The 27,377-nt window shown below is 44.3% G+C and overlaps 1 protein-coding gene and 1 pseudogene across 2 annotated transcripts in view; one reads left to right on the top strand and one right to left on the bottom strand.

The window, feature by feature from the left end:
- Positions 1-3,141: 3,141 nt before the first annotated feature.
- On the bottom strand, positions 3,142-18,794 carry LOC149363820 (uncharacterized; annotated as a pseudogene). Its single transcript, XR_016289118.1, has 10 exons — positions 18,694-18,794; positions 13,933-14,222; positions 13,592-13,766; positions 11,061-11,178; positions 9,069-9,122; positions 8,713-8,766; positions 8,343-8,411; positions 6,234-6,299; positions 5,873-5,957; positions 3,142-5,130 (listed from the first exon to the last, which is right to left on the bottom strand). The product of XR_016289118.1 is annotated as an uncharacterized LOC149363820 (transcript).
- A 752-nt stretch (positions 18,795-19,546) lies between these two features.
- Dna2 (DNA replication helicase/nuclease 2) overlaps positions 19,547-27,377 on the top strand; it is a 61,637-nt gene continuing 53,806 nt past the window's right edge. The window contains exons 1-3 of the mRNA XM_089573751.1: positions 19,547-19,739; positions 23,133-23,180; positions 23,807-24,429. Coding sequence (XP_089429877.1) covers positions 19,722-19,739; positions 23,133-23,180; positions 23,807-24,429 — 689 coding nt within the window. The 5' untranslated portion in view covers positions 19,547-19,721. The remainder of the gene's footprint in view (positions 19,740-23,132; positions 23,181-23,806; positions 24,430-27,377) is intronic.

Raw genomic sequence — 27,377 nt, 5'->3', positions numbered from 1 at the left:
ACTTCCATTTGCAACAACTGGAAATGTGTTCCTTAAACCAAATGGACTGGAACCAGTTGGAAATTTTCACCTTGTATTGGTCTATGTATAGTCATATTCTCTTTAGATAGATGTCTAGAATGCATAGACTGGGCGTACTTACACCATGCACAAATATCTGGTAAATGTCGAGCTGGATGTCTGCACTACGTACTATACCTCGGACCGGATTCCAATTTTGGTTTTGTAGGTACAAGATTTTTGGTAAATGGGACTAAAATGGATGTCTGGTGCTAGTGTCCAATGTCCAGCATAAATACCTCGCTGATGTCCATGCAACGTTTTATGGTTTACTCGGGGAGTGCGTTTGAAGCCGTCTCCACGTGGTTTCTTGTGCTTTCGACAGCATTTTAGCCAGAGTGATAAACTCACCTAGCTGTCCAAGGCGTGATGGTGGGTAATGTCATGAAAAGAGGTCATGCCGTCTCTCGTAAACCCCAGATGAATAGGTGAGCGCCCTGCCCGGTTGGCGAAACCTCGTCTTTCTCTGAAAAGGCTTGGTGCTGCAGCTTCGCTATTCTCTTTCGGCTTTGTGTGGTTGCGTCCCTCAACGCTGCTAGCCTTGTTCCAAGCAGAAAATGACAGTGTCGACGGCTCATAAAGCGATAGATGACGGTGACATGTAGGTTTTTGGTTACAACAGCACGGGAAGAAAAAGCCATTTGCAAGTCTGCGCTCGTTTTGAGCGTGTATGTGTTCTGCGTGTCCCTGCGCCGCATCCGATGGTATCCGTCAGCAAAGCGATATGCGAAGCAGTTTGAAGCGTTTACTTTTTACTGTATACTCTGCGAGTGATATGTCAACTGCGTACAAGTTTTCTCCAATATGGACCCAGTGGATCGACCAACCCGCGCTGCTGTCTCGATAGAGTACTGTTGTGCGATTGTAAGGACACATAGCCGGGTTTAGGAGGCGCAGTGTTGGGTTTAAAACATTTGCCCTTAACAGTGGTGAAGTGTAAGGTCACGCCACAGTAAGATTAAGTGTACCTCGCAACTTACCATTTACTGCGATGCCGAGTCAACCGGCGACCACCTCGCCTAGTTGCACCATTTCTTTCTTGCATTCAGCTGATTAAACGCATTAGTGAAGTCCAGAATTTGTAGTTCATTGGACAGTCAAAATATGGGCCTTGAAAAGGTTTGGTAAAGCATAACAATTACTATAAAACATAGCTTGCTAACTCAACGAAGCAAAATCTTTTAACAAAAGTGACAACACTAGTGTGTGGAAGGAGAACACTCATAAAAAGGATTCAACAAAAAGACTAGAAAGAAGAATAAATGCACAACTGAATTAGATTACTTTGCAACCATGAACTATTCGAACAGAGGGAGCAAAAACATATAGGAAGGCGATAAATGGGGGCTTTGAGACAGAAAAATATTTGTGGACCAATCTTGCCAAATTGTGTAAAAGCTTTCATTTATCGGTAGTTATTTCTGCATCACAAAGTTGACAAAATTTTATAGAAAGCAATGTAAATGCAAAGTAACTGGAACACTGCGTGCAAGTGACTTGAAAAATTGGTCACAATTGTCGCAGCTAGTAAAAAAAATGAACCATTTCCCTCCCTTCTGCTTCATGTATTCCTTTCTGTAATATATGTAAAGAAAGAGAGTACCCTGATGACACTACTTCTATTGTTGCATTCAACTCTTATCTGCCTAGCCTGCAACAGTATAGAAATAGCCTAGTTTTCTGTCCAATTTTCTGTTCTGTTTGTTGTGTGCTATGTGGTACTTGAGTGCACATGCTGTTTTAATATTTGTCAAAACCATGAGCCAACCAGCATAGTCTGCACATAAGACGGGCATTTCAGCTGTGCACTATGTACTAAAGCATGATGACAGCTAAAGAATGATTAAAAAAGTGTACAAATTGTGGCTGGTAGAATGATAAGGTTTTCCTCTGTATGCATGAATGTACCAAGTGCATGTGGAAAAGTGCTTTCATCATTTAAGAACATGAATTCGTTGCAGGCTGCAAAGCTTATATGCTAGTGCTTACTCTGTTGCGTGCAGTGGGAGGATTACCCCCTTTTGACACTTTTATACTGAAAGGCCAAAATCACCTTCAATTGTGTTGGATATCCAGAACTAATATTGTAAGTATGGCACACTAATTACTCTTTTGATTATTCCAACTTCTATAGTATGAAAAACATGCACTCCATATTTTTACAAAATATGATACTTCAGTCGCCCTGTACCCTACATGACAGTAGTGCAGGCATGCTGTAAAGAAAGCTCTGGGAGACTGCTAACTGCAGCCCCTATTCTTGAACATCAGTGACCAATAGTACATGTCCATCTGTGAAGCTACAGCATATAGATTCATGAACAAGAACTAGCATTTGCGCTGTGGACATGTACTGTTGATGTTACTTAACTCGCTTCTTTTTGAAATGTGCGTATTGTTCATTTACCACCAAAGATGAAACTCTGATTTTAGGAAGCAGGTAATTTCTGGTCGATTCAGTAGCAATCAAGCTAAACCAAAGCCCTGATTACTCCTGAAAAAACTGACAGTGACTGCCATCAAGCACGAGCCTGCATCGTTGGTGTACATGACGCATTCACATTACAAAGCTATTCTTTTTAATACTCAGCATGACAGGTTGTAATGTACTCTAAAATGCGAGCGGCCCTTTAAATAAAATTTTCTTGTGAAAAAGTCACACATGAAAGTCTGTTGCATGTATGATTCTTATTCAGCCCATATTGTGCCAGCAAGCTGCAATGTTAACATGAAGCATGGGACCCCAATGGGCTGGTTGTATTCATACTCTACAATTAAGTGAGACCACATGTGCTGACAAAAACCAAGTCTGATTTTTGAATTCTGACCGTCGCATCAGTCACTGCCGCTTGAACTGAGTTATTTTTTTAAACATCTGCCGGACCTGAGCAGTGCACAGGCTCTCAGTTGCCTGCTTGCCAACATGAAACAGGCGCACGTTGATGTAATTTTCTGCAACACTTCTGACAAGGTGTATGTAATGATTGTCGAGTGGAGAGTTGTCAAACATGTGCTCATGAAGCTCATTGAAGAGCTCTCTACCGTGGAATGTGTAAAGAACCTCATGGAGAAGTTCAGTGAGAAGTGTTCTTGATATTAGTTTATTCAGGCACAATGCCGTCCTGATCACCGCCTCCGATTTTTTACAGATCTTCAGTACACTTTCTGATGGGTATTTCAGCCCCCCTCTGCTTTTCCTCTTAATGAGTAAATGTTTCCTCGTTCTGTTGAGTAGCGCACTTGTGCAGTGCTCACAAGTCAACCTTGTAGCCAATTTATGAGCTACATAGCCTGCCATGTAAGCCATGATTCGGCCTCCACATTCACTGATGTAGCCTGGAGCTATGATGTAGTCATGGTCTGCAGCTGTTACCCGAGACTGCTGAAAAGCGTCACTGTCTAGAAGTTGCCTCCTTGGTGCAGATATAATCAAGAGCTGAGAAGAAATAACTGTTGCACTGCTGCATGACAATATGGAGATGCTGTCCAGACTCAGACAGTTGCCTGTTGATACATCAGCCAGTTCACTTTGAACAATCACTTTTTTGAAGGCAGCACGAAACTGCTGTGTAGTGGGGTTGTCATTATGCCTGCCATGTGCTCAAATCAGGCCAAAAAACAGTTCCAAATGGTCCTGGCAAATTTTGTGAACCAGAATGTACTCAGCAATCGTTTTTCAGTAACAAGAAAATGAAAAAGACTAATCAGGCTTTGCATGCAGATGATAAAACCTAGGAAACCTGTTTTTGGTCTGTTTCAATCATTCTTGTTTGTCCCATTTGCAGACTTCTTCAAAGAAGAGAGGTAATGGGTTGTGGTTTTGAACACCCCTTCGAAAGCTTCAATGTTCTTTTCATTTATAGGTTTCTTCCAACCTTTCTGATATAGGCTTCTAGAATTTAGGGCATCAAATGTGTCATTAATTTCCAACAAAAAATTCCCTGTTGCCTGTGTGCCAGAAAAACCGTCCAGGTGAACTTCCCTGCACTCTGCTAGTGCTGTCACAACACAAGTGCTCATCACTTGGGCAGCAAGTCTAACTTTCATGGGCTGTCGCTGCCACTCAATATCAGCTCTGCGCAACTTGTTAGCCAAATGTAGGCTTTCTTTCTGCTGCACAGTATGCAACCACTCGATATGCTCCCAGGACACAGTCCTTCCTTGGTTGTCAGTAAAATGCCTCTTGTGTGCCAGTGCATTCCTCACAAGTTTTAGCATATGCCAGGGGTCCAAAAATGCTGCCACTGGATCCTGGGTAGCTGGATGTGGAAAGGTTGTTTTTAGGTCTCCCACATGTTAGAAATCACACCCAAGCTCTTGCAACATTGCCAGATTTGCAGGTGCATCATCACAAATGAGTGAAACGACCATAGCTCCAGCATCATGTGCTTTATGAAAGCACTGGGTGACAAGGTTAGCCCTCTGTGTTCCAATTAGGCCATCAACTAGGAAGTACCCAAGGGGCAACTTCCATCGCCCATTAATAGCCACAGCCATTACAACAAATGCAGCCTTTGACTTGTGGCAAAGAGTCGCTGTCAATGCCACTGCCGAAGTCAACAAACCCTTCAAAGTTGCGTTTGTTCCACTGGATGTTTTGCCGATTAGCCATTTCATCAGCCATGAGGCTGCAAACTGTTTGGTGCCCTTTGCTTGCTGTTTCAGCACATTTCATTTTTAGCGCATTGAAAGCTTCTGTTGACAGTCCTGTCTGGCCATCAACAGTCTCATACCATTTTCGCAGCGTTCTGGGATGTCGGAGGCACGTGTCAAAAACTTTCCTGACCTACTGATAGGTCTGTGGGGAATAGAAATTTAGAGTCAAAGCAAAAGTTCTCAGTTCAGGGCAGTACTGCTTTGGAGTGCCTATTCCACCATGCTTTGCGACTTGTCTTTCAAGTAGGTGCTTATTTGCTTTACCCAGGCCATCTAACACAGACAATTGCTCTCTACGGAGGATATTCTCCATAGTTAATGGTGACAGAGCAGATTTAAGTTCTGCGTTTTTCTTTTGCAGTCTCCGCCTTGTTTGCAGCAGCTTTTTGCTGAAGCTTTTTTGGGTGTGTCCTCCTATGAAGAGAAACAGAAAATGCAATGCATCATTAGAACAATGCACACCCAAGCCTTGCATACTGCAGTTACAACAGTGTGCACATATAAAGCACAAAGCACTCTGAATGTTCCATAAAAAGAAGAATGAAGGAGCTCAGTTAATCTTGTCATCCTACTTTAATATCGCAGTGTTTCACCTCTGACAGAAATGCTCAACATGCCATCACTTACAATGTACAGAAAATTCACTTGATCATCTTTTTCTCGCACATTGTACCACAGTAACAGATCATTTGCCCCGTCACATATTTTACCAACACCTCACCTCGCATCAAGCTGGCAATGTCTACAAGGGTAACCGTTTTTGTCCGGATGGAAAAGTACAAAATTCACCTGTAACCTTAATAATAAAAGAATGCAATGGTTTACCTTCCAGGATTGCCATGATAACAGAGTCTTTGTTATTTCAGTCAGCATCACTAACTTATATGTATTCGTCACACTTTCAGTAACAAAATTTAATTCTCAGATGACTAATTCGCACCTGCTGTTTAGTTTTTCTTTGTGTATTGTGAATTTTTCTAAGAATATTTACTTTGCGATGATGTTTCTCGACTTGCACCTGAGTGCCGTACCTACGCAGCATTTTTGTTTTTGAAACAATTTTAGTCTGCTTTGAGTTCCCCCCCCCCCCCCTGGTAATTCCCCTAGTGGACCCTTAGGGTATATGAATAGATCAATAAATAAAGCTCTGACTCACTGATTCTCCTCTGGTAGATGGAGAGGTGTCCAAGAAGAAGATTGTATAATGTGCTCCTCAGCTTGATGTGCAGGCCACTCACACACTAAAAATTCATTGGTTTATTGTTTCATCATTGCATACAATATGCCATGCAGATCATTTAGTGGATATTAGTAAAAATTGCCATAGCGAAATCAAACTAAGTCCATTCACACAGTATGGGTGCCTGCACATGCTGTGTTAAAGGTTATGCTAATAATGCATGGTGTGGATGGGCCACTCATGCTATCAAATACACTCTTGGCATATGCACAAGCATTTGACACTCATGGCGTTGAATTCTGCTTGACAAATAGACACATTTGACAGGCCCACTTACCATTGCTGGCTTTCTTCTTCTTGGCGTCCCGACAGAGGCTGGGGTAGTCGGCAAAGTCGGAAGTTCCTGCATAATATAAACTGCTTAGCAATGCAGCCCACCTTAGAATGTCTGTTCTCCTTCGCCATGCATTAAGACGTAAGAAGGAAAGCAGGACATGAGGCTAATCACAAAACTACTTGGCATGCCCACAACAGGGCCATGCAACAGCTTCAGCGCTTATGCACTCAATGCCTCTTGATGTCACTGCAAAATAAAAACGCTCGCACATTGTTAAACGCATATCAACTAGCATGTTAAGGTAGTGCTATATGTCTACACATTTTATTTTTAATTAATGTTATTATACAGCAACTGTACAGCAGCGTGAATTCATACAGCTTTAAAAATTATTGCATTAAATTTTGTGTAGTGCAATCTCCTTTTCTGAATGCCCACTGGAACTGACGTTAAAGAGGTAGGCATGTACCCATATATAGAAAGTAATTTACGAAAGCTTATACATGGAACAACTGAAAAAGAAAAAACATGACAGTACAAATTTTTCATATAACAAGCATGCCAGTTTGCACCGAATACTTTTTACATTAGCTGTCAATGGCCTCGTTCAAATTCAGTAAAACCAGTTTGGAATAATTAAAGAAAATTTTGCAGAAAAGATGCCACTGACCTGCATAGGCAAATTTTTCTTGATACTGACAGATTATTTGTAGCGGAACTCTAACGAGACTACTATATTAATTTGTGCAATGAACATAAGCATAGCGATATTATAGCGATAGCAATGAAGGCACATGAAAGAATATTGTGGCAGTCACTCATGTGCTTATGTAGTTCCAGAAAAGGTACCATCCTATATGAAGGACCTTTGCAGAACCTACTGCACTTTACATTGCAGAATTGCAACTACATCCTACCTCATGCAGTGACTATAAATAGGGTTGTTCGTTTTCGGGTAAAACCCGATTTTACCCGATTTTTGCACCCCGAACGTTTTCCTAAAATATCGGGTAAAACCCGATTTTTCCCGATTTCTGAAACAATTGTGCCCACGGAATTGTTGTGCCTCTAGTCTCAGACAAAGAAGAAAACCAGTTGACATTGTGGAAGCTGGGAGCCATACTCGATCTATACCAGAAGCGGCTGCTGAGTGAGCCGTTTGATGACTACCGACCTCTCTTTATCTCCGTGATGGACGATGTAGGCTCGCTTCGCGAGGAGTTTCACCCGTACTTGCTGGAAGCAAGCCCCACAAATGAAGGTGTTGAAGTGATGGACTATTGGAACGACGCAACTGTGCGTTACCCAAGGCTAGCAAATGCAGCGTTGTCATTGTTGTGCCTGGCTAATGGCAGCTGTGACGTTGAGCGAGCGTTCTCTCAGCTAAGGTACCTGCAGAGACCAGACAGGTCTCGGATGCAAACGGAGATGTTGCGCATGCAGATGATTGGTTGGTTTATTGGTTGGTTTATGGGGTTTAACGTCCCAAAGCAACTAAGGCTATGAGAGACGCCGTAGTGGAGGGCTCCGGAAATTTCGACCACCTGGGGTTCTTTAACGTGCACTGACATCGCACAGTACACGGGCCTCTAGAATTTCCCCTCCAAAGAAATTCAACCGCCGCGGCCGGGATCGAACCCGTGACTTTCGGGTCAGCAGCCGAGCACCATAACCACTGAGCCACCGCGGCGGCCCCGCATGCAGATGATTATGCGTGTTCATAAGGACGTGTAGAACGTCGATGACCAGCCCTTGTGAATAAAATGTTTCTTTTCTCAAAACTGACCGTTGTCTCTCACTGCGAGTAATTTTTAATTACCAAAGAAGGGCCAAATTTTGCAATACTTCCTTGAAAGCAGCCCAAAATATAGCCCTAATTGTTACCCACCGGTTAGAGCAAATGCAATAAATTATTAGTTTACAAATTTAACCCAATAAAACCCGAATTTCGGAGATTTTCCACAAAAAACCCGATTTCTCCCGTATTATCAAGCTGAAAAATAACGCCTGATTTTTACCTCCCGAATTTGAAAAAATATAAAACCCGAAAATGAATAACCCTAACTATAAACCTAGATGGGAACCACACCAAGATGATATAAAACTTACTGGTGTAAGTTGAAAGGCTTGAGATGGCCCCGGCTGAATGTCCAGCATTGTGGCCACATCCATAGATGCCTGTAAAAAATTTTGTTCAGGAAAAACGTGCGCGTACAGAGACATAACAGATGTTCAATTTTAAGTATGTAGTAAAAAGTGGAGAAGCATCACACTACTAGACCGTTTTGAGTTATATCTGAAGGAATAAAAATATGAATAGTGTGCTGAGGTGGTTTGGTCAAAACTTCCTCCGAGCCTGTGCCAGGAAGCATTCTTTTACATAAAAATTCATCCGTTTCGTGACTCATGCAGCGAGATACACTCAGACACTGTCATGCTTCTAGTAGTTGCTATCACAAAATGGTATATCATAAAATACCTGTTGTGATGGGCCTGGTAAAGTTTCCTGGCCTTCAGTGACATCCATAGGTGCCTGTAAAAAAAAAATTATTCTTGAGAAATATGCTTCTACCAAAACATAAGATGTATTCAGTTCTAAGCAACTACTGAAAAATGGAAAAGCATCACACTACTAGGCTGTGTTTTGAGTTCTGTCTGAAGGATTATAAAAAATGACTAGTGTGTTGAGGCGATTCGGACAAAACTTGCTCTGAGCCAGTGCCAGGATGCATTCTCTTACAGAAATCCGTTTTTTGTCACTCGTGCTGCGGCATAAACACAGACACTGTCGTGCTTCGAATTGATGCAGTCATAAAGTGGCATATTGTAAAATACCTGCTGTGATGGGCCTGGCAAAGTCTCCTGGCTTTCAACGACATCCATAGGTGCCTGTAATAAAAACTTTATTCTGGAGGAATGTCATCATCATCAGCCTTACTACGCCCACTGCAGGGTAAAGGCCTGTCCCATGTTTCTCCAACTAACCCTGTCCTTTGCCAGCTGCCGCCACTGTATCCCCGCAAACTTCTTAATCTCATCTGCCCACCTAACTTTCTGCCGTCCCCTGCTATGCTTGCCTTCAAACCACTCCGTTATCCTTAAAGACCACCAGTTATCTTGCCTTCGTATTACATGCCCTGCCCAAGCCCATTTCTTCGTCTTGACTTCGAATAGAAAGTCATTAACTTACGTTTGTTCCCCCAACCACTCTGCCCACTTCCGTTCTCTTAACATTACACCTATCATTTTTCTTTCCATAGCTCGCTGCATTGTCCTTAACTTAAGCTGAACCCTCTTCGTTAGCCTCCACATTTCTGCCCCATAGGTGAGTACTGGTAAGATACAGCTGTTGTATACTTTTCTCTCAAAAGATATTGGTAAACTGCCATTCATGATCTGAGAGAACCTGCCATAATGGCTTCACCCCATTCTTATTCTTCCAGTTATTTCCCTTTCATGGTCTGGACCAGCGGTGACTACCTGCCCTAAGTAGTCATATTCTCTTACTACTTCCAGCACCTCGCTACCAATTGCGAACTGCTGTTCCCTTGCTAGGCTGTTGAACATTACTTTGGTTTTCTGCATGTTAATTTTTAGCCCCACCGTTGTGCTCTGCTTGTCTAACTCATTGATTATGCTTCGCAGTTCATGTCCTGAGTGACTTGGCAAGGCAATGTCATCAGCGAATCGCAAATTACTCAGATATTCTCCCTTAACTCTTATCCCCAACTGTTCCCGTTTCAGGCCCCGGAATACCTCCTGTAAGCCGGCAGTGAAGAGCATTGGCGAGATCGTGTCTCCCTGCCTGACGACGTTCCTTGGAATTTTATTGCTGACTTTATGGAGGACTATGGTAGGTGCGCAGTCATTATAGATATCTTCCATTATTTGCGAATAACACTCTGCTACACCCTGATTCTGCGATGCCTGCATGACTGCTGAGGTTTCCACTGAGTCAAGTGCTTTCTTGTAGTCAATGAAGGCTATATATATAGGGGTCGGTTATAATCTGCGCATTTCTCTATAGGCTGATTGATAGCGTGAATATGGTCTATTGTCGAGTATCCTTTACGAAAGCCTGCCTAATTATTTGGTTGATTGAAGTCCAAGGTTGTCCTGCCTCTATTAGCGATTACCTTAGTAAACACTTTTTCGCAACGGACAGTAAGCTGATCGTTCTATAATTCTTCAAGTCCTTTACGTCTCCTTTCTTAGGAATAAAGATAATGTTAGCATTCTTCCAAGCACCTGGTACTCTCGAGGTCACAAGGCATTGCGTATAAAGGGTGGCCAGTTTTTCTAGCACAATCTCTCCTCCCTCCTTCAACAAACCTGCTTTTACCTGATCCTCACCAGCTGCTTTCCCGCTTTTCATTGCTCCTAAAGCTTTCGTTACTTCCTCTTTCCGTACTGCTGTGGGATGTCCCATTGCTGTGCGCTGAGGCTTCTCTCATTAACGTTCTGATTACATTGGCTACTGCATAGATTTGTGTAGAACTCTTCAGCTATTTGAACCATCTTATTCATATTGCTAATGACATTGCCCTCTTTATCTCTTAACGCATACATCATGTACCGAAGCATAAAAGGTGTTCAGCTTTAAGCAGCTAGTGAAAAATGGAGGTGAAGCACCACACTACAAGACTGTTTTGAGTGCTGTCTGAAGGGTTAAGAAATATGATGACTAGTTTGTCAAGGGTTCGGATAAAACTTCTGCTGAGCCCGTGCCAGGAAGCAGTGCTTGTAGCTCCTGCTCCAACATATATACAGCCACTATGATGCTTCAAGTAGCTGTAGTAGTCACAAAACAGCGCTGTTTGGAAATACCTGTTGCAGTGGAGAAGCTGGAGATGTGTGACTGAGTTAGCATTTTCGGCTGGGTGCCGTGCTGAGCGGTGGCAGCAACAGCCGTGCCATCTCCTGGCTGCTATGAAAGGGGCGTCTGCTGTAATGAATAATGAGGTGCATCACATGCTTGCAGTGAAACACCAGCCTTAGCCATAGCCATAGCTAAAAAGATGCATGTAATTCAACAGATAGATGTACCTATCTGAGACTCTCAATAGAACACAGATGGTGGGCTGGGGGCTAGAGTGCACCCATTTTTTAAGAAAGGAACAGCAGAGAATTGCACTGTTAGTACAGCACGTCTACCATATTTTTGAGAAGGGACAGTGGGGTGTCTTTTCTCAGGCTCACCCATCTATACCCCATGAAGTGTGTATGGTATGTGTATGAGGAATTATATATGCAGAACTGCCGTATCTGTAATAAGGGAGTAATTACTCATTTGCATCCACCCAAGCGCAGCTATGCGGCTAAAGGAAAACTATACAGTTTCACACAGTAACTTCGCTAAAGAAAACGGGATTCCCCTAAACATTTGACCAAGCTTTCTACCTGTGTTTTGTCTTTTTTTCTTGGTCTCATGCTTCCCTTTTTTTCTATGTGTATGACATTTACCGTATTTACCCACGTAATTTGTGCCCACACTTAAATTGTGCACCCCAAACTTTTAACCCGATTAAAAAAAACTACTCGCACATTTTGCACACTATGCTGAGCCAGACCACCACCATGTACACTCAAGCTAGGACGACTGTGGAAGATCGGGGCGGCCACATCACGAAGCGCGGTTGCGAAAGGTGCGAGTGGTGAGGGTACGAACTGTGCGCCGTTTACCCGGCTTGCTCACACTGGCGGTCGCTATCCTGGACGAACAGTTGTACGCGCGCCCGAATCCGCAACTCTACCGTACCGTTTGCTGTACAGTTTGCCACTACTCAGCCGGGCCACAAGCGAGGGCCCCGCTTTATTGCCAGTTATCTCCTCTGCCTCCCACTCTGCCCGAATCCGCAACTCTACCGTACCGTTTGCTGTACAGTTTGCCACTACTCAGCCGGGCCACAAGCGAGGGCCCCGCTTTATTGCCAGTTATCTCCTCTGCCTCCCACTCTGCCCGAATCCGCAACTCTACCGTACCGTTTGCTGTACAGTTTGCCACTACTCAGCCGGGCCACAAGCGAGGGCCCCGCTTTATTGCCAGTTATCTCCTCTGCCTCCCACTCTGCCCGAATCCGCAACTCTACCGTACCGTTTGCTGTACAGTTTGCCACTACTCAGCCGGGCCACAAGCGAGGGCCCCGCTTTATTGCCAGTTATCTCCTCTGCCTCCCACTCTGCCCGAATCCGCAACTCTACCGTACCGTTTGCTGTACAGTTTGCCACTACTCAGCCGGGCCACAAGCGAGGGCCCCGCTTTATTGCCAGTTATCTCCTCTGCCTCCCACTCTGCCCGAATCCGCAACTCTACCGTACCGTTTGCTGTACAGTTTGCCACTACTCAGCCGGGCCACAAGCGAGGACCCCGCTTTATTGCCCGTTATCTCCTCTGCCTCCCACTGCTGACTTCGCGACTGAATCTTCGTGCGTTTATTGCTGTGAGCTAGGCACGTGCTATCATGCCACCCCGCGGGGAGCTACATAGCGTGGGTGGGGCGGACGAGTCAACTTTTTTGTTTGCCAGTGAGGGGTGCCAGGTGGGGGGGGGTTCTACATATAGGCTGTAATATACCATACATATCGCGTGTTACGACCTTTGTACAGAGTTTTTTAGGACGTGTTCGGATAACTCATGTGCGCGTAACTTGCGCACCCTCTTTTTGAAGCCCTAAGAAAAAAAGTGCGCAAATTACGCGAGCAAATACGTACGGTGCTCTATGCCTCATGGAATTTCTTGGCGATTTCCTTTGTAAATGAACTATAGTTTTAAGGAATCACAGTGCTCTCCTAGTTATCAAATAGTGACACTTCTAGGTGCTATGAGATAACAAAAAATGCACTGCCAAACATTACTGCTAGGTGCATTACAGCACTATACTGCTAGCCCTTATAGCAGTAGTGCAGCTACTGTTGGGTGCTAGGTGCAAACACGTTTGCATACTGCAAGTAATAATTACCCAAATGGAAATATGTCCCAAAGAAACTGTGGTGTGCTCGATGGTATAGATGACAAGAATTTTTTTTTTTATTTTCTTCTAATTAGGGAGTGCGTAGGCTAATAAATAAATAAATGATCACGTATAGTAAGCAGAATTTCATCTGAGCCATTTCAGTAATTATAAACTGCAGTCAGTTCAGGAGTAATGACACAATTACTTTTTATCACAGCAGGAATACTGTAGCCACGCTACTCATAACGTCTAGCTAAAGCCATTCATTCGCAAATCATTCTATTTCTTGCACGAACACCTAGAACGTCATATTGAAAGCATACATGTAGTCAAGCTATAAAGCACCTTCTCAATAAGAGCATTTCTTTCCAATCTCTTGAGAATTTATCGAAAGTGGTTCCTCACCTGAAAGGCGACGGTATCCGCACAAATGCGAACTACAAGCGGCGACATCCGATCTAAGTGCTCGGGAAGAAAATGTTTTGAACACACACAGGTTCATTTCGCAGGTTCCCAGTCGCTTTGGCCTGGTCTAACAGCCTCACTCCACCGCTTCCTTTGCTGTGGATCTTTGGGAAACCTGTCTGAAAACAATACTATTCAGTGCACTCGGACAAAGAGCCACGAATAAAGCCAGGGCGGTATGAATACCACGTTCACGCCATGTCGTGTGTTATGTTCTGCGAGCATGCATTTTACTCATTACACAGTCAATTAAATATGAAAACAAAATGCAGTACACTTACGTGTGGAAAGTGACGCCCAGTTCTTGTCCTGGCATGTGCGACCGACACCCAGGAACGCAGCAGCTGGGCATCGCAGCACCTTTGTTCTCGATCGGAGCAGATGTTTCACTTTCCGTGCTGCCGACGGCCAGGCACAGCGCAACATCGTCTGCTCGCACCGCTCGCATTGGTTTTCGCAGTGCTAGCATGCCACTGGCTGAGACAACGCCAAATGTCATGGCGGAGCCCTCGCTTCCGGCTTCAAAAATGTGACGTAACAGCCTCTCTTCTTTTCCTTCTTTCCTCCATGGCTGAATGGGTGGAAAAGTTTTTGTTTAGTTGCAAAAGGAGGAGCAGTAATAATAATAACAATAAAATAACCTTTTATTTCCATCAGAATGATGGAGGAGGCTGTTGGGTAAAAGCTGCTCGAGAACCAGCAGCTCGCTAAAGCCCACAGCCCCCTCTACAAGGCGGCAACAACACGAATGGAAAACACGCGCAAGCATACACGCAGGCTTACACATTTATATATTTACACAAAAAGATAGAAAGGAAACCAACTGCAAGGTCATACAGGAAGAAAGAGAGAAAGAAAGGCATAAAGCGTACAAATAGATATGCAGTGCAGAAAAACAATAAGCACATGACATGGCTAGACATCAAATTACATCATAGAAGTTTAGGAATAAAGCTGCCGTATTTCATACTTGGACATTTTATGCAAGACAGTATAGGTTTTATAATAATGATTTAACAATGTGGGAAGGATGAACAACAAGTTTGCCACTGCATAATTGGTTCTGGGGGTTACTATATTTCATTCTCCTTTGTGGTGGGTTAGGTAAGTTAGTGTTCTTAGCAGTAATGTGTAGTGCCAGGATATGCTGGAATGGGTTTTGTTAGAACAGCCGTGCCTTTTGATGGTGAAGGAGGAAGGGCTGGCAGTGTTTCCTGACGAAGCGCAAAGCGATTAGTGACAGGCACTCTGACATCATGGGGGCCTTGTGGGAGAAAGACTTCTTGTAGGCCATTGCAGAAGTGCGGCGACAAGCGGCAACCTTTTGGAAGCACTTATCGGCCTTCGTTTTTATAGAGCAGGTGGGGTCGCATGCACTATGGTTTCCTCCGCAGTGAGAACAGCGGAGCTCACACATATGGGGCGTGGAGATAAAAGATGGCCCTGAAGGAACTTCTAGTCCACAGTGCTCACAACACTCAAAACCCACGGTGTGTAGATACACGTCCTCACAGTGGCCCTTAGCGAGGCAGTTTTTGCGCATGATGGCCCGGGGTCATTGGGGATAGATACAGGTCATCATTAGGCCGAAAAGGCGTTCGGGGGGCAGGTGAGGGCCCTGGATAGTCAACAGTACATTAGATGATGCTCTAAGATGGCATGTGAAGAGGATTGAGAAGCAAGGTGGCAATTCAATCTTGCACAGAATGCCGTGGATGACAGCTATCAATGCAGCAGAGTCCTGCCCGGACTCTGCCCGGACAGGGTGGTTTTCGCCGGCGTAGTGAATGCCTTCTGTGTTGGTTAATTTCTGGATAGCCGATTATCGCTTACTTTCAGAGGCGACAAGGCTTTGGTGCAGGTGGATGCGTACGCTGACATCTTGTTCCTCGGAAAAGGTGAGGCCAGCAGCGTGGAGGAGAGCGTTGACGACCAGGCATTATGGCACGGCCACCAGATTGATTTTTTGATGGAAAAAAATAGTTTTGGGCCTTACATGGCGCTTGATAAGCTGTGCTGGAATCCAAGCAGAGCATGTTGAGTTGGAGGCTGGGCCATTCAGGCCGGCATCTTGGTGGGTCTTCATGGGTGAAGTGAGGGGCCCATCGCTGCCAGGGATGTGGGGCTCCTCGTAGAAGTGCGAGATGCCTGGGAAGCCTTTTCTGAGGGCAGCACGAGGAGAGTTTGTTCTGAGGTGCAGCAGGTCGGTCGGAAGGTATGGCCAATGTCTCTCACAGCTCGGTGCAAACTCCCTTCCGAGTGGGTCTTGCATCCCGGCACACAGCCATTTTCTGCACCAGTTCACGGAATGCAGTACTTTCAGATTCGTTTTGCCAGTGCAGTGCGTATCCACTGCACTTGCGCCTTCGTTTTGCAAAAGTGCCATCCTAGTGCAGCTCAAGTCCTTGGCTGGCTTGCACTCTTCTAAGTGGAAGTGCAGCTGTAATGCACCACTATGGTGGCCTCCATGTGTAGGTCAGAGCAGCGTAGAAGATACGACCGTAGTCTCTTACTGAAATGATAGTTCTTTCTTGAAAGGAGGAGGTGAGGTGAGTTAGCGACATCATAACTGTAAACCTAAGCGCACAAGCTAAGCCCCATGGGCAGCATTTCAGCGCATATTTGTAAATCGTCTGTGTGCTTACATGCAACAGTTCTTTTTAGAGCGGCAGCTCTGTTCAGTGAAAAAGTCGCTCACCATTCCGTACCTGATTTGACCTTGGTTTAACCTTGAGAAGCACAGCATAGCAGCAGACTGACTTTGACAGATAGACCCTGGCCGATTTGGTCCAAAATCGATGTGGAACCATAACTGAGCATGCCCGACACAATGGAGACTTCTAATACCCCTGCCACACGGCAAATTTAATGTCATTCTCATCGAATGACATTTGTTCGACTTAATGTCATTTTTTCTGCGCGCTGCTACACGGCAAAAACTAATGTCATTTGCAAATGATGGCGATTGCGATGGAAAGAGAGTACAGCATACAAAAATTTCGATGTATGCTTCAATACGTTGCAAAAAGTATTGCTTTGCTAATGGAAACTGATTCTAAAATCTTCATCCTCATTTTAATCAACGTATTTAGATAGGCGCGCTGTGCGAGGGATCTAAAAACGTTGATTTCAATAACGTGTTAATCACTGCTATCCACCACAAGTCCAAGCCAAGCCAAGCGGCGGCAGGCAAATGGCGGACATTATATTGTGAAATGCTCTCTATGGTGAAATTAGACAGTATTAGCTATGCGTCCGCAAAAGCTTTGCGCATGCTACGGGCGCACCTTGCGCGCACTGCCGCCCGTCCTCACAACAGTTTTGGTAGGGAGCACGGTGGTTGGGTGTGACTAGCGTAGCGCGCGAGAAGCATAACATACTGTGGCGCCATCTAGACGATAGCAAATCAAACCTCCTGAACTGAGTGCCGAAAAAACGTTTTTCTCTTTTATTAACGGCAGTAATGAATGCATTCGAAGGCTTTGTTTTTTTTTAATGTAATTCAATTGGATGAAATGAAAATGTAGATTCTAGTGCAAAGTTGGAGAAATACTTCGCTCGGGGTCGTTGCTATGACGACAGTGTACGCCGTACATAGTTAAGCCTAGCATCAAGAAATTTTGAAATTTATCTCAAAAGCGACTGATATTTCAAACCTATAATGTTACGGAGGGATGAGAATGCACAAAATAAAAGCGAATACAACCGTTTAGAGCAAGCTATCGCGTCGAAAAATGCAGCGGCGACGCAGTATTCGGTCCGAAGCGGGCGAGCTGGGCGTCGCCATGTTGTGAATGTTAACCACGCAAGGCTGGTAGCGAGAGTGAGTTTTATTTTTTTCCAATTCTATTTGGCATTTTTATATACATGAATGAACGACAGCACAATCGTAGGGACGCGGAAATATTACAGTGCTTGTAACGTTTTTGTAATCGTGTTTTTCGGTGTATATTCTCACCAAGTCTCTGGTGTCGAGGGAACACATTAGCTCGGACGTCGCAGGCGAATGTGTTCAGGGAACTCATTCGATACCTAATGTCGTTTTCATCGAATGACATTAGATTTTCTCGTGTGGCAGCAAACTAATGTCGTTTTGAACGAATGTCATTCGATGGGAATGACATTAAATTTGCCGTGTGGCAGGGGTATAAATTTGGCCCAGGCCATTGCCGAAATGCTATCGCTCGACCTTTGGATATAACCATGGTTAAACCCTGCCTAACCTTTATTTTTATTTTTTTTCAATGAACCGACGATCTCATGGGGCTGGTTCTGGCAACACTTCATTGAGCTTTTCTGCTTGAAAACACTTCACGTGGTTCGTGATTTTGATGTCCACTTTTAAAACGCAATAGTTTTGATAAAATTCAGATTTTCAAATAATGGTTCATAAAAATGACGATTCATTAAGCTCAAATCAAGTTCAAAGGCCCAAATTTCCATAGTGAGCGCGCGTTGCATGTCTCAAATATCAAGCGCAGGCGTGACGACGCAGCGCAGCCAGCGAAACCGAAACCCGGTTAAGAGCTACCGCTGCTTTATCACATGCAGACCAGTTTCCAATAATGCTTTCCATTTTATTTTCATAAAAGATTGGACGCGACACCCTCTTCAAGGCTTTTTTTTTTTCCTCCACGCATCCGTCTGTTTTTTTTTTTTTTGCGCTTTCCCTTGCCCACGTGCTCACTTGACGTCACATTGTTTGCAAACAGACAGAGGTCTATTGGCTACCGGTTGAAGAAACACTGCCTTTAAAATAGGCCTTTAATCAGAAAAAAAAGTGTCATCACAAGGAAGACGCGATAACAGCCGTAATAATGGCTCCAAAAGCACCTGTACACACCAACTGCACGAGGCCACCGGGAAAGAGCTCCAGCGACCAGCGGCCCAAAACATGTGCTCGCCACCACTACCACTACGGCAAACCTCAAAGGCCGACAGAAGTTTAGCACGTTGCATGTTGCTCTGCAGGCCATAAACACCTCATACCAGCACTTGTAAACATCTCCACACAATGACACAGACAGGAAACGTGAGCTCACCTCATACATCAGGGTGCACAGAAATGATCTTCCCGCAAGTTCGGCCAGCGGCCAGCCGCGGCCGCCCGCGGTGGACTATGAATTTGCCGGCTTGGATCGCGTCGGCCCAAAATCCGTCTCTGCTCGATGCGTGCGTCGATGCAAATGTCGCCTCACACTTGGTTTTTTTTTCAGACGTGGTACTTGCGTAATGCACGTTCTTGAATATTAATTCCCTGCAGTACTCGTATTTGGAGCCGTTGTGACTGAAGTAAAACTGTATTTTATATTAATTACAAATAATTATATTACCACTCGTAATTTTGAAGCATAAAATTTTAAATACGTCAGTTTTCACTAATTTTAGTGTTCTAAAGCAACGATTTTTTATTTGTTTTTAATAGCTGTTGTATAATAATCGACGTTATGACCAACATACCACAATGCGCCGCAACAGCTGGTGCAGGCAGAAAGGAGCTGTAACGGGTAAAAAAAAAAAAAAAAGGCAGCGAAAGAAGGAAGAAAGGAACAGACTGGGATTATTTAACCTGCGCTGATATGGGATATCATTTAAACTTCATTGAAATGAGGATGACGCGGGTGGAATTTGATCTCATGTCCTCGTGCTTAGCAGCCCCTAGCAGCCAAACGCCGTGACCATTGAGCCACTGCGGTGGGTTGCCCTGAAAGCAATGAGAGAGAAAGAGAGGGGGAAGAGAAAGATACATTATTTTAGGTTGAACTGAGACTTATGGGCAGTCTTCCGCGAGAAGGATTATGACCAGCTGGTCGACGAGTGCCAGACACACCCGCTAGTGGTGGTACTGAAGGGGTCGAGCGTAAAGGACAAGCACATGTGAACTTATAAGCGAAACCGAAAACGTTTTGTACGTTCGGCGATCGTAGCGCCAAGGCGCGCTATCGGGTCAACTCTGCACTGCACTGCGCGTTCGCGCGGTTTTCTGAATGGCGCCAACGATAGTAAGGACTTGCTAAAACTTGTAGATGAGCTGTAGATTTATGCGAAGGCTGGAGTACATAGAGGCCCAATGAAAGGAAAAAAACAGGTATGGCTCAGCCTTTCTTTGTACGATGGATGGAAATTTTTGCACTGTCCGTCTCGCCATGCAGCTTGCCCGGCAGCATATGCCATTGTTTGGGTTGGAGTCACGCGTCTTGAGTCTGCCACTTTCTTGCCAGGCTGCACTTGCGTGTCACATATTAAATACAAAGGTTGTGATGCAAATACGTTTGCTAACTTTAGCTTTAGTGACTCGCAGTTGTAGTATTGCTTTGAATGCCCTTGCCATCTTTCTTGCGACAGATGCGAAACGGAACGCAGGAAGTGACCCCGGCCGTAGCGGCCGCGTTTCGATAGAGTTGAAATGCAAAAGGCCCTCGTGCGCTGTGCGATGTCAGTGCTCGTTAAACATCCTCAGGTGGTCGAAATTATTCCGGAGCCCTCCCCTACGGTATCTCTTTCTCTCGTGAACCGTTCATTCCCACTTTTCTGCCTTCCCTCAAGTGCGGTTGAAGTGTCCACCGAAAAGTGAGATTCAAAAAAGGAGGTTACATATTTTATATAACCTCCTCGAATTCAAAGGACGAAACTACCAGGGTTTCCATTGGGCACATTACAAAAGAAGCCAAAACTTGATATAAAAGTAGCCAAAGTAGCCATGTCCTTTTGATCGTAGCGCCAAATCAGTAGCAAAATAGAACACGAGCGATATTATGAATGCAGTTGTTATTAAAGAACAATAAATAATAGCATTTTGAATTAACGTAAGGAACAGAGTAAAGAGTGGAAAATTTTTGGCCTTTTGCTTGGTTTTCAAGCCGCAGTCATGTTGCAAATAAATAAATAAATTATTAAATGCTCAGTGCACGTAGATAGTGATTTTGGAAAAGTTATGTCACATTCTAGCCAACCCATTTGGACGTTGAAGCTGTTTTGCCTTAAAGCTGTGGATCAAATTTTATTCATGGAATCGCCATTAGGCTGTCCTGCTTCATCTTATTGTACTTCTGTTTTTTGTCAAGTTCACGAAGAACACACGCTCAGCATCAGCGTTAGAAGCTACAACTGACAAAATGTAAACGCGGTAATGTTAAGAAGCTCGTGTCGCAAAAAATCCACCATCGACCGTGAGCGACAAATGCACGAAAAATAAATCGAAAAAGACGCAATTTAGAAGGTAGGTGGGCCACCTGTGTCACGTAACCTTGTGGCGTCATCACTACCTGCCCACAGGATTGTGAGCAGACTGCGTAGTGGCAGGTGGCAGTTGAATTAATGATTGGTCACGAGAGTTTGCTAACCTGGGTTGCTTTAGCCCCACCAGTAGCAGCACCTGCAATTGCAAGGCTGTGGTGCATCGCTCTACCACCGCACCACAGCTCCAGGAGTGGGGTGAGGACTCCAAGGAACCTATGGATGTAAAGTTCAGAGTAACCAATTCCGCATATATGGGCATTAACCCATCAATGCTATTGCATCATACCTTTAAAGGGGCTGCGAAACACTGCCTGGGGGAATACCGGCTATACTTCAGGTGGGTTCTTTATGTCACACAGATGCTGACTTAAAAAGAATTACAGGAATCGATGCACAGGAACGGGAGTTGTTCAGTGAAGAAATTTCAAAATACAAGCAAACAAAACGCTGCCCTCAACTCGATTTTGGCGGGTCCTCCCACTCCTATTTCGCTCTCCCAATGACGGCACCTGGCGCAACCAATCAAAACAGCCAGCCAGAGTACGTCGCGGAAGTTTGTACTCCATGGTTGCCTGCTCTCTGTAACTCGTTCTTGCTGAGACTGGCAGCGTCGTTTCCATGCCAGAGCGCCCCTGGTGGTGTATTTTTAGTTTACTTGCTTTGCAGGGCTTTTATCTAAGACAAGCAAGTTGTTTTTGTTGATCTAATATAAAACGCAGACAGGTGACAAAATGTGTCTCTATTTATTCACACAGTTTGCAGTATATTTACTGTTTGTCCGGTCATCAAGCTCGCGCCAGGTGATGTCATATCCGCTGCTAAAAACCCGCCACTTTGTGGCGACACCATCAGAGTTATGAAGTTGTTTTTGGGAGGACTAAAATATTAAAAAACGGAATGTGCGCGGTATTACCGACGCTAATAGCACCATTATAACTCACTGTATGCAATCAACAGGCAAAACAGTTAACTAAGATTGTGTTTCTGGGCCCCTTTAAGGTGGAGCTTAAGTGTCCTCTCCAATTTTTCAATGTACGTTGCCCCGGGTGCAGAGATGGGCATATGCCGCAAGTGTCTTTGTATGATCGCGCTGCTTGCCATAGACTCCAACATGATGTGTGATAAAGTGTGTGATGGAGGAATATCCAAAAAAGTGCAGCGGCAGCTTCAATATGCTTTCATGGCTCTTTGCGCTTTCTGTGTCATCAGGGTTGACGGCATGCAGCCTCCTAAGTGCACACGAGACATTTGGAGGCTGCTGTAGGAGTTGTATCTCCGTTTGTCTCAAGAACTGGAAGCAATGCTCTCGCTCAGCCCCTTGCTCAAATGAAATCTGTCGGAAGATGTCACCTTCTTTAGAGTTGTGCCGCGGTATTATGTGAGCTCCTTACACCTACCCTACCCATGTGTAGGGATGCCTCGGCTCACATCATTCCCGCTGGCAGGGGTGGTGTAATTAAAAAGATGGGTGCCTGAATATAAGTTCAAAGTAGCCAGGGAGCCAACCAGAAGTTTTCATCGCAAAGCAGCCACCAACAACAAACCTGGATACTACTGTACCGGCAGCCAATAGCCCGCAAGTAACTTTGCCGGCAGTTTGACCCCATTGGCTGATTCCAGTCACATCACGGCATCTAGCCATTGAAACGGCACTGCCAGAATCTCAGATTGCTGCCTAAAGCCGACAGCTTCCCAGGGGAAACAAATATCTATTTGTCCTGTTTTCTTTTTCATTTATAAAAACAAATAAATCCTTCTTGAGGTGGGGGAGGGTAAGGGGCTATGCACATCACATGACTACAGAGAGCCAATCAACCAACATTGCCAACAACCTAACCTGACAGCTTTTCTGCCGAGTGCCGGCACGGTAGCCACTCCCTTCTTCAAAAACCAATTTTAATTTTTTTTTTTTTTTTTCAGTTTTCAATGCAGGAACGCTGTCACGAGCAGCAGATTTCCAGAATACTAGTGACTGGTGAACCTGCAATTCAATGCAGCTTATCCCATATTTTTCTTGTGTTAAATAAGTGCCGTATACAGGTGCCTTACACCTTCTTAAGGTTCAGCTTCCTTGAAGATGTTATGCTTTCTGCAAAGCACAGGAGTGAGGTCATAAAGCATCTGATGTGCAACATTCCTGCGCAAATAAAGGTGGCCCATGTGCATGTGCAACTTTCCTCTTCTTCTTTTTTGATGTTAGTGTTTTGTTTACTTTGAATCTACTAATGTTATTTTTTTCCAGACATCGTTGGGCAAGGGCCAGAAATCCTTATTTAGCTACCTGAACAAGGTAAGTCTGTTCTTCGTGTGGGGAAATTGTTTATGAGCAGATATATTGGCCATCAATTTCAGCGTTTTGTGGAATTGTGACCCTGCAAGAGCTTGAACCAGCTCTTTCGCTAAAATTTTGTTAAAAATATTTAAGGGACTGAGGGCTGCTGCACAAGTTCTGTTCACTGTTGATTTAATGTTTAAAGTGCAGCAAACCTATGTCAACAGTTGCATTTTCAAGTGTAGGTTACATAATTGCTCATGTCAGTGACTGTTTTCAGATCAGTTTTGTGGTGGCTTTTTTTTATTTATTTAAGGGACCACTTGAACAGCTTTCTGTTTCTTTATTCGATCCTACATGCTAGCGCAGTGCTTGTTCATTGTCTTTTTGGCACTGTGTTTGTATACACTTTAGCAATGTTTTGTGACATCTTTAGTACGAGAGGCTACCAAACAAAACTCGAAGCCTTAAACGTGTAAAGCCTAGTTCCTTGCACTTTATAGGCCTGCCTGACCTCACCAAACAGGGAGACGGCAGGCTAGCTTGCTAAATACTTGAGCTTAGTGTTCTGTACTATTTTAGCTCCCTGTTGAGCCTTCAGCTGGAATTTTATGTGATCTCATGTTTCTCAACTATTCCTCCAGAACTTGAAGCAGCCTAGCCGGATTGAAGCAAGTGTTGAGAAGAAACATATACCTTCATTGACGCAGGACGTCATTGATCTAAGTGAAGATGACTTTGTACCAGCGACACCGTGCCAGCGAGACTACAAATCTGTGCTATCGAAATGCGTTACCACGGCTATTCTGCCCGCAGAAAGTTCAGTGCAACAGCTGGGTATGGGAACTGTTGCAAAAAGTGTGGCACCAAAGCCATTAAGGCTTAGGAGTTCACCAGTGAAGCACCGGACCAGTGAAGCATTGCCTCAAACTCGAACAGCGTTGCTGCCAGCAAAAAGAAAACTTGAGGACGAAGTTGACAGCTGTAGAAGCTTTGATCTCAAACGTCCGGCTTCTGTTCAGAGCTTAAAAACTATTGCCATTGGGAACACTTCAAGCCCATTGCAAGTGCTTGCGAGCAGAGAAAATATCCCATTGAATATAGATGCTGTCAAGAAACATTCGGGAGACAACAACGACGAAGAGCAGTGGACTATCAAAGAAACTTGTGTTGAAGACGAAAAGTTATGGTCTGACCTGGGCTGCTCTGGAGGCCTTGACGCTTTGGATGATTGGGGAGCGGATGACTTCGGCCTCGAGAATGAAAGGTTAGCATGTCATTTTGGTCGCATTTCCTTGAGTGGGCCACCTTGACTAGTTGTCTATGCTGTGTGCCAAGCCAAACTTAGCCAACTAGTCAGCTTCTCTCACACAAAATACCATCAGTATATCACAGCACCATGAACGACATCACAAGTTGTATTAGAGTGCCAGAAAGAGTAACAGTTGCATTAAAGATACTATAAACAATAAGGTTGAAGAGAATACTTGTGAGAACTCATAAAAAACAGTGAGTGCAATCTATTGTACTGCAGTTTTTGTAAACAAATAGACACGGATTGGCATCATCCATAGTGTTGGTTCGACATGTTCACTGTAGCATTAAGCTTTGGTAAGTCATGCCACATTCTTCCACCGAGCTGCAGTCGATTTTCAGACCTTTTAAGTTGTGAATCAGCAGTACCTATTGATTGCAAAGGGTTGTTTATTTGTATTATTATTTGAGGTATGGCTGCTCTCAGAGAGGCTAGGTTGAATAGTTCTTACCTTCTGGTGACTCAACTTGCAATGGAAGTTCCTCAGAATTCATCCTGTTCTAACTGGGCCACATGCACAGCTGCCGCAGTGGCTCAGTGGTTATGGCGCTCAGCTGCTGACCTGAAAGACTCAGGTTCGATCCTGGTCGCGGCGTTCGCATTTTGATGGAAGCGAAATGCTAGAGGCCCGTGTACTGTGCGATGCCATTGCACGTTAACGATCCCCTGATGGTCGAAATTTCCCAAGCCTTCACTGCGACATCCCTCATAACCCGAGTCACTTTGGGACGTTAAACCCGCATAAACCATAATCGGACAACATGTGCTCTGTGCATTTGGTGCGAAGTGCTTTGGCATTTCCCCACAAAGCAAGTGTGGGCAGTGCCTCGCCAGTGGATTGCAGCATGCCATTTTTAAGTTGGAGGTTGCTCACTCTTGAGCCATGGTGCATCTTGGTCTGGGCTTTGTAAAGAACTGCCACGCTGAACATGTTAGGTACAGGAAACATGTGTTTTTATCATTAATATCGAATAAAATGCCTGAAAGATCATGGTGCAGAAACATAATGAACAGGTTCCATTTTGCAGCTATCGTTTCTTTAATGCTGGAATGCATTTAACATCTATATTCATGGTTCTCGTTGTCCAATGCATGTGCTGTTTTCTGTCCAAAGTGATTTTTGCAGACCCAGGTTGGCCCACAAAAAAATGAGCACCCAGAATGAATGCCATGTAGTGTGTCTTGTAAGTGCACAAGGTAGCTCAGCTTGAAAGAACACGTGAGTGCATGGCCGCTGCACTTTGCGAAACGCTGCTACTGAAGGTCAAAGAGACTGGGCAACACCAGGTCCTTATGTGAAAAGAGCAGCCAGCCAAGCTTACTGTGCATGGGCCTTTGCTGTCAGTCCTCATCGGCTTTCGTCGCCAGCACTTCGCAAAGCACAGTGGTCCTGCACTCATGTGTTTCCATTCATATCGAGCGACCCTGTATACCGCATACATGGCCGCATTGGTAGGAAGAGTAGTAGAAGACGAAGAAGCCATAGGCAAAGATTATAGCCTTAGCAGAATGCATCAACTTCTACAGGAGCTTCCATAAGAAAAGAGCTAAGAGGAAATGCATAGCAGCTGTTTTCCAAAGCCCTCTCCTCACTCGGTCACCTGTGGCGTGGTAACCGTTGCACAAAGTGCAAGCTGCACACTCGAACATTTCAGCCTGGTGGCGGATGGCGTTGCCAGGAGGAGGAGGTTAGGGGGAATTGTATGGTGCATGCATTCCCCAGTAGTTTCATCTATGATTCGCAGACATATGACTAGATTTTTTTTCTTTTACAAGTGAGCTCTAATTTCACCAGCTACATCTCTTCTGAGAGATAATGCTTTTAACCCATATACACCTAGCATCCTACATGTAGGACACCACTTTCTTGTGTGGTAACTCTAAAAACGTGTTGGGTAAAAGCTTGCCCCTTCTAGGTAAGTCCAAGAGGCTCTAAACTTTTCCTGTGCAAGGGTTGTGTTGTGTGCATTCAGTTTTGTGGGTTGTGTGCGTAAAGATCTAGCTGACACTCTTTGGACGCCATTTTGCAGATTTAACTCCCATCGGCTGCATTGTGTTTGTGCAAGAAAAACAAATTATTTTTGTGCATTTTCAAAGAAAACCGTCGTGAATAATGAGAAATATGACCTTAAAATCAGTTTCAAATGTTCGAAGCTTTACCACCCATAAATGGTAGCAAATTTGCCTAATGTCGTACATTACAGGGCAGCTCAAAAATGGTGTTGAGAAAAATATTTCCACCAATGAAGGGATGATTCTTAATTCTGAAGTGAAGTGGACATTTTGTATCGAAAAATACTGCAATTTTTCAAATTTGTGAAGTTTCGGCATATATGAGTGAACAAAACCGACTAAAGACCATGAGAAGTTCACATTTCTACATTTCTATCAGTGTTCATAAGCTACGGAGGTTTTTCTAAAATAACCAGGAACGAAGAGAAGGATGAGAATTGGAAGGTATGCACAATGGTAGTTTATTTACCATGGAAATGGCAGATACATAAAGTGCATTCATAGGTTTTTTCCTATTAATTTTTCTCTCAAATTGCTACAAAAGAAAGCCTAGCTGCAGTGAAAACTCGATCTAAACAAAACAGATTTTACGAAGTTCCTGATCTAGTGAATAAATTTTGATTTCCCCGGCAAGCGCCCCTAGGGCTGAATGTCCTCAATAACCCGCAAAACGGAACAAATAACCCTTAAACCTGCAGTCAGCGGCCCTCCCCACCTTGGCTTGGAATCCATTTTATCATATGGCGCTTTCACTTGCAAGCGATTCGGGCCGCTTTGATGGATTTTTCATACACACAGGCATGGGCTGTTGGCAGATACGATGCTGCAGTACCTTTTGTGTACCGCTACTTTACAATTTTAGCTTCCAGAGGCAGAAGAATGCCTTT

Source organism: Amblyomma mixtum, chromosome 2 (assembly GCF_055824585.1).
Source record: "Amblyomma mixtum isolate Tamu chromosome 2, ASM5582458v1, whole genome shotgun sequence".
Lineage (NCBI taxonomy): Eukaryota > Metazoa > Arthropoda > Arachnida > Ixodida > Ixodidae > Amblyomma > Amblyomma mixtum.
This window is presented reverse-complemented; position numbering and strand designations above follow the sequence as displayed.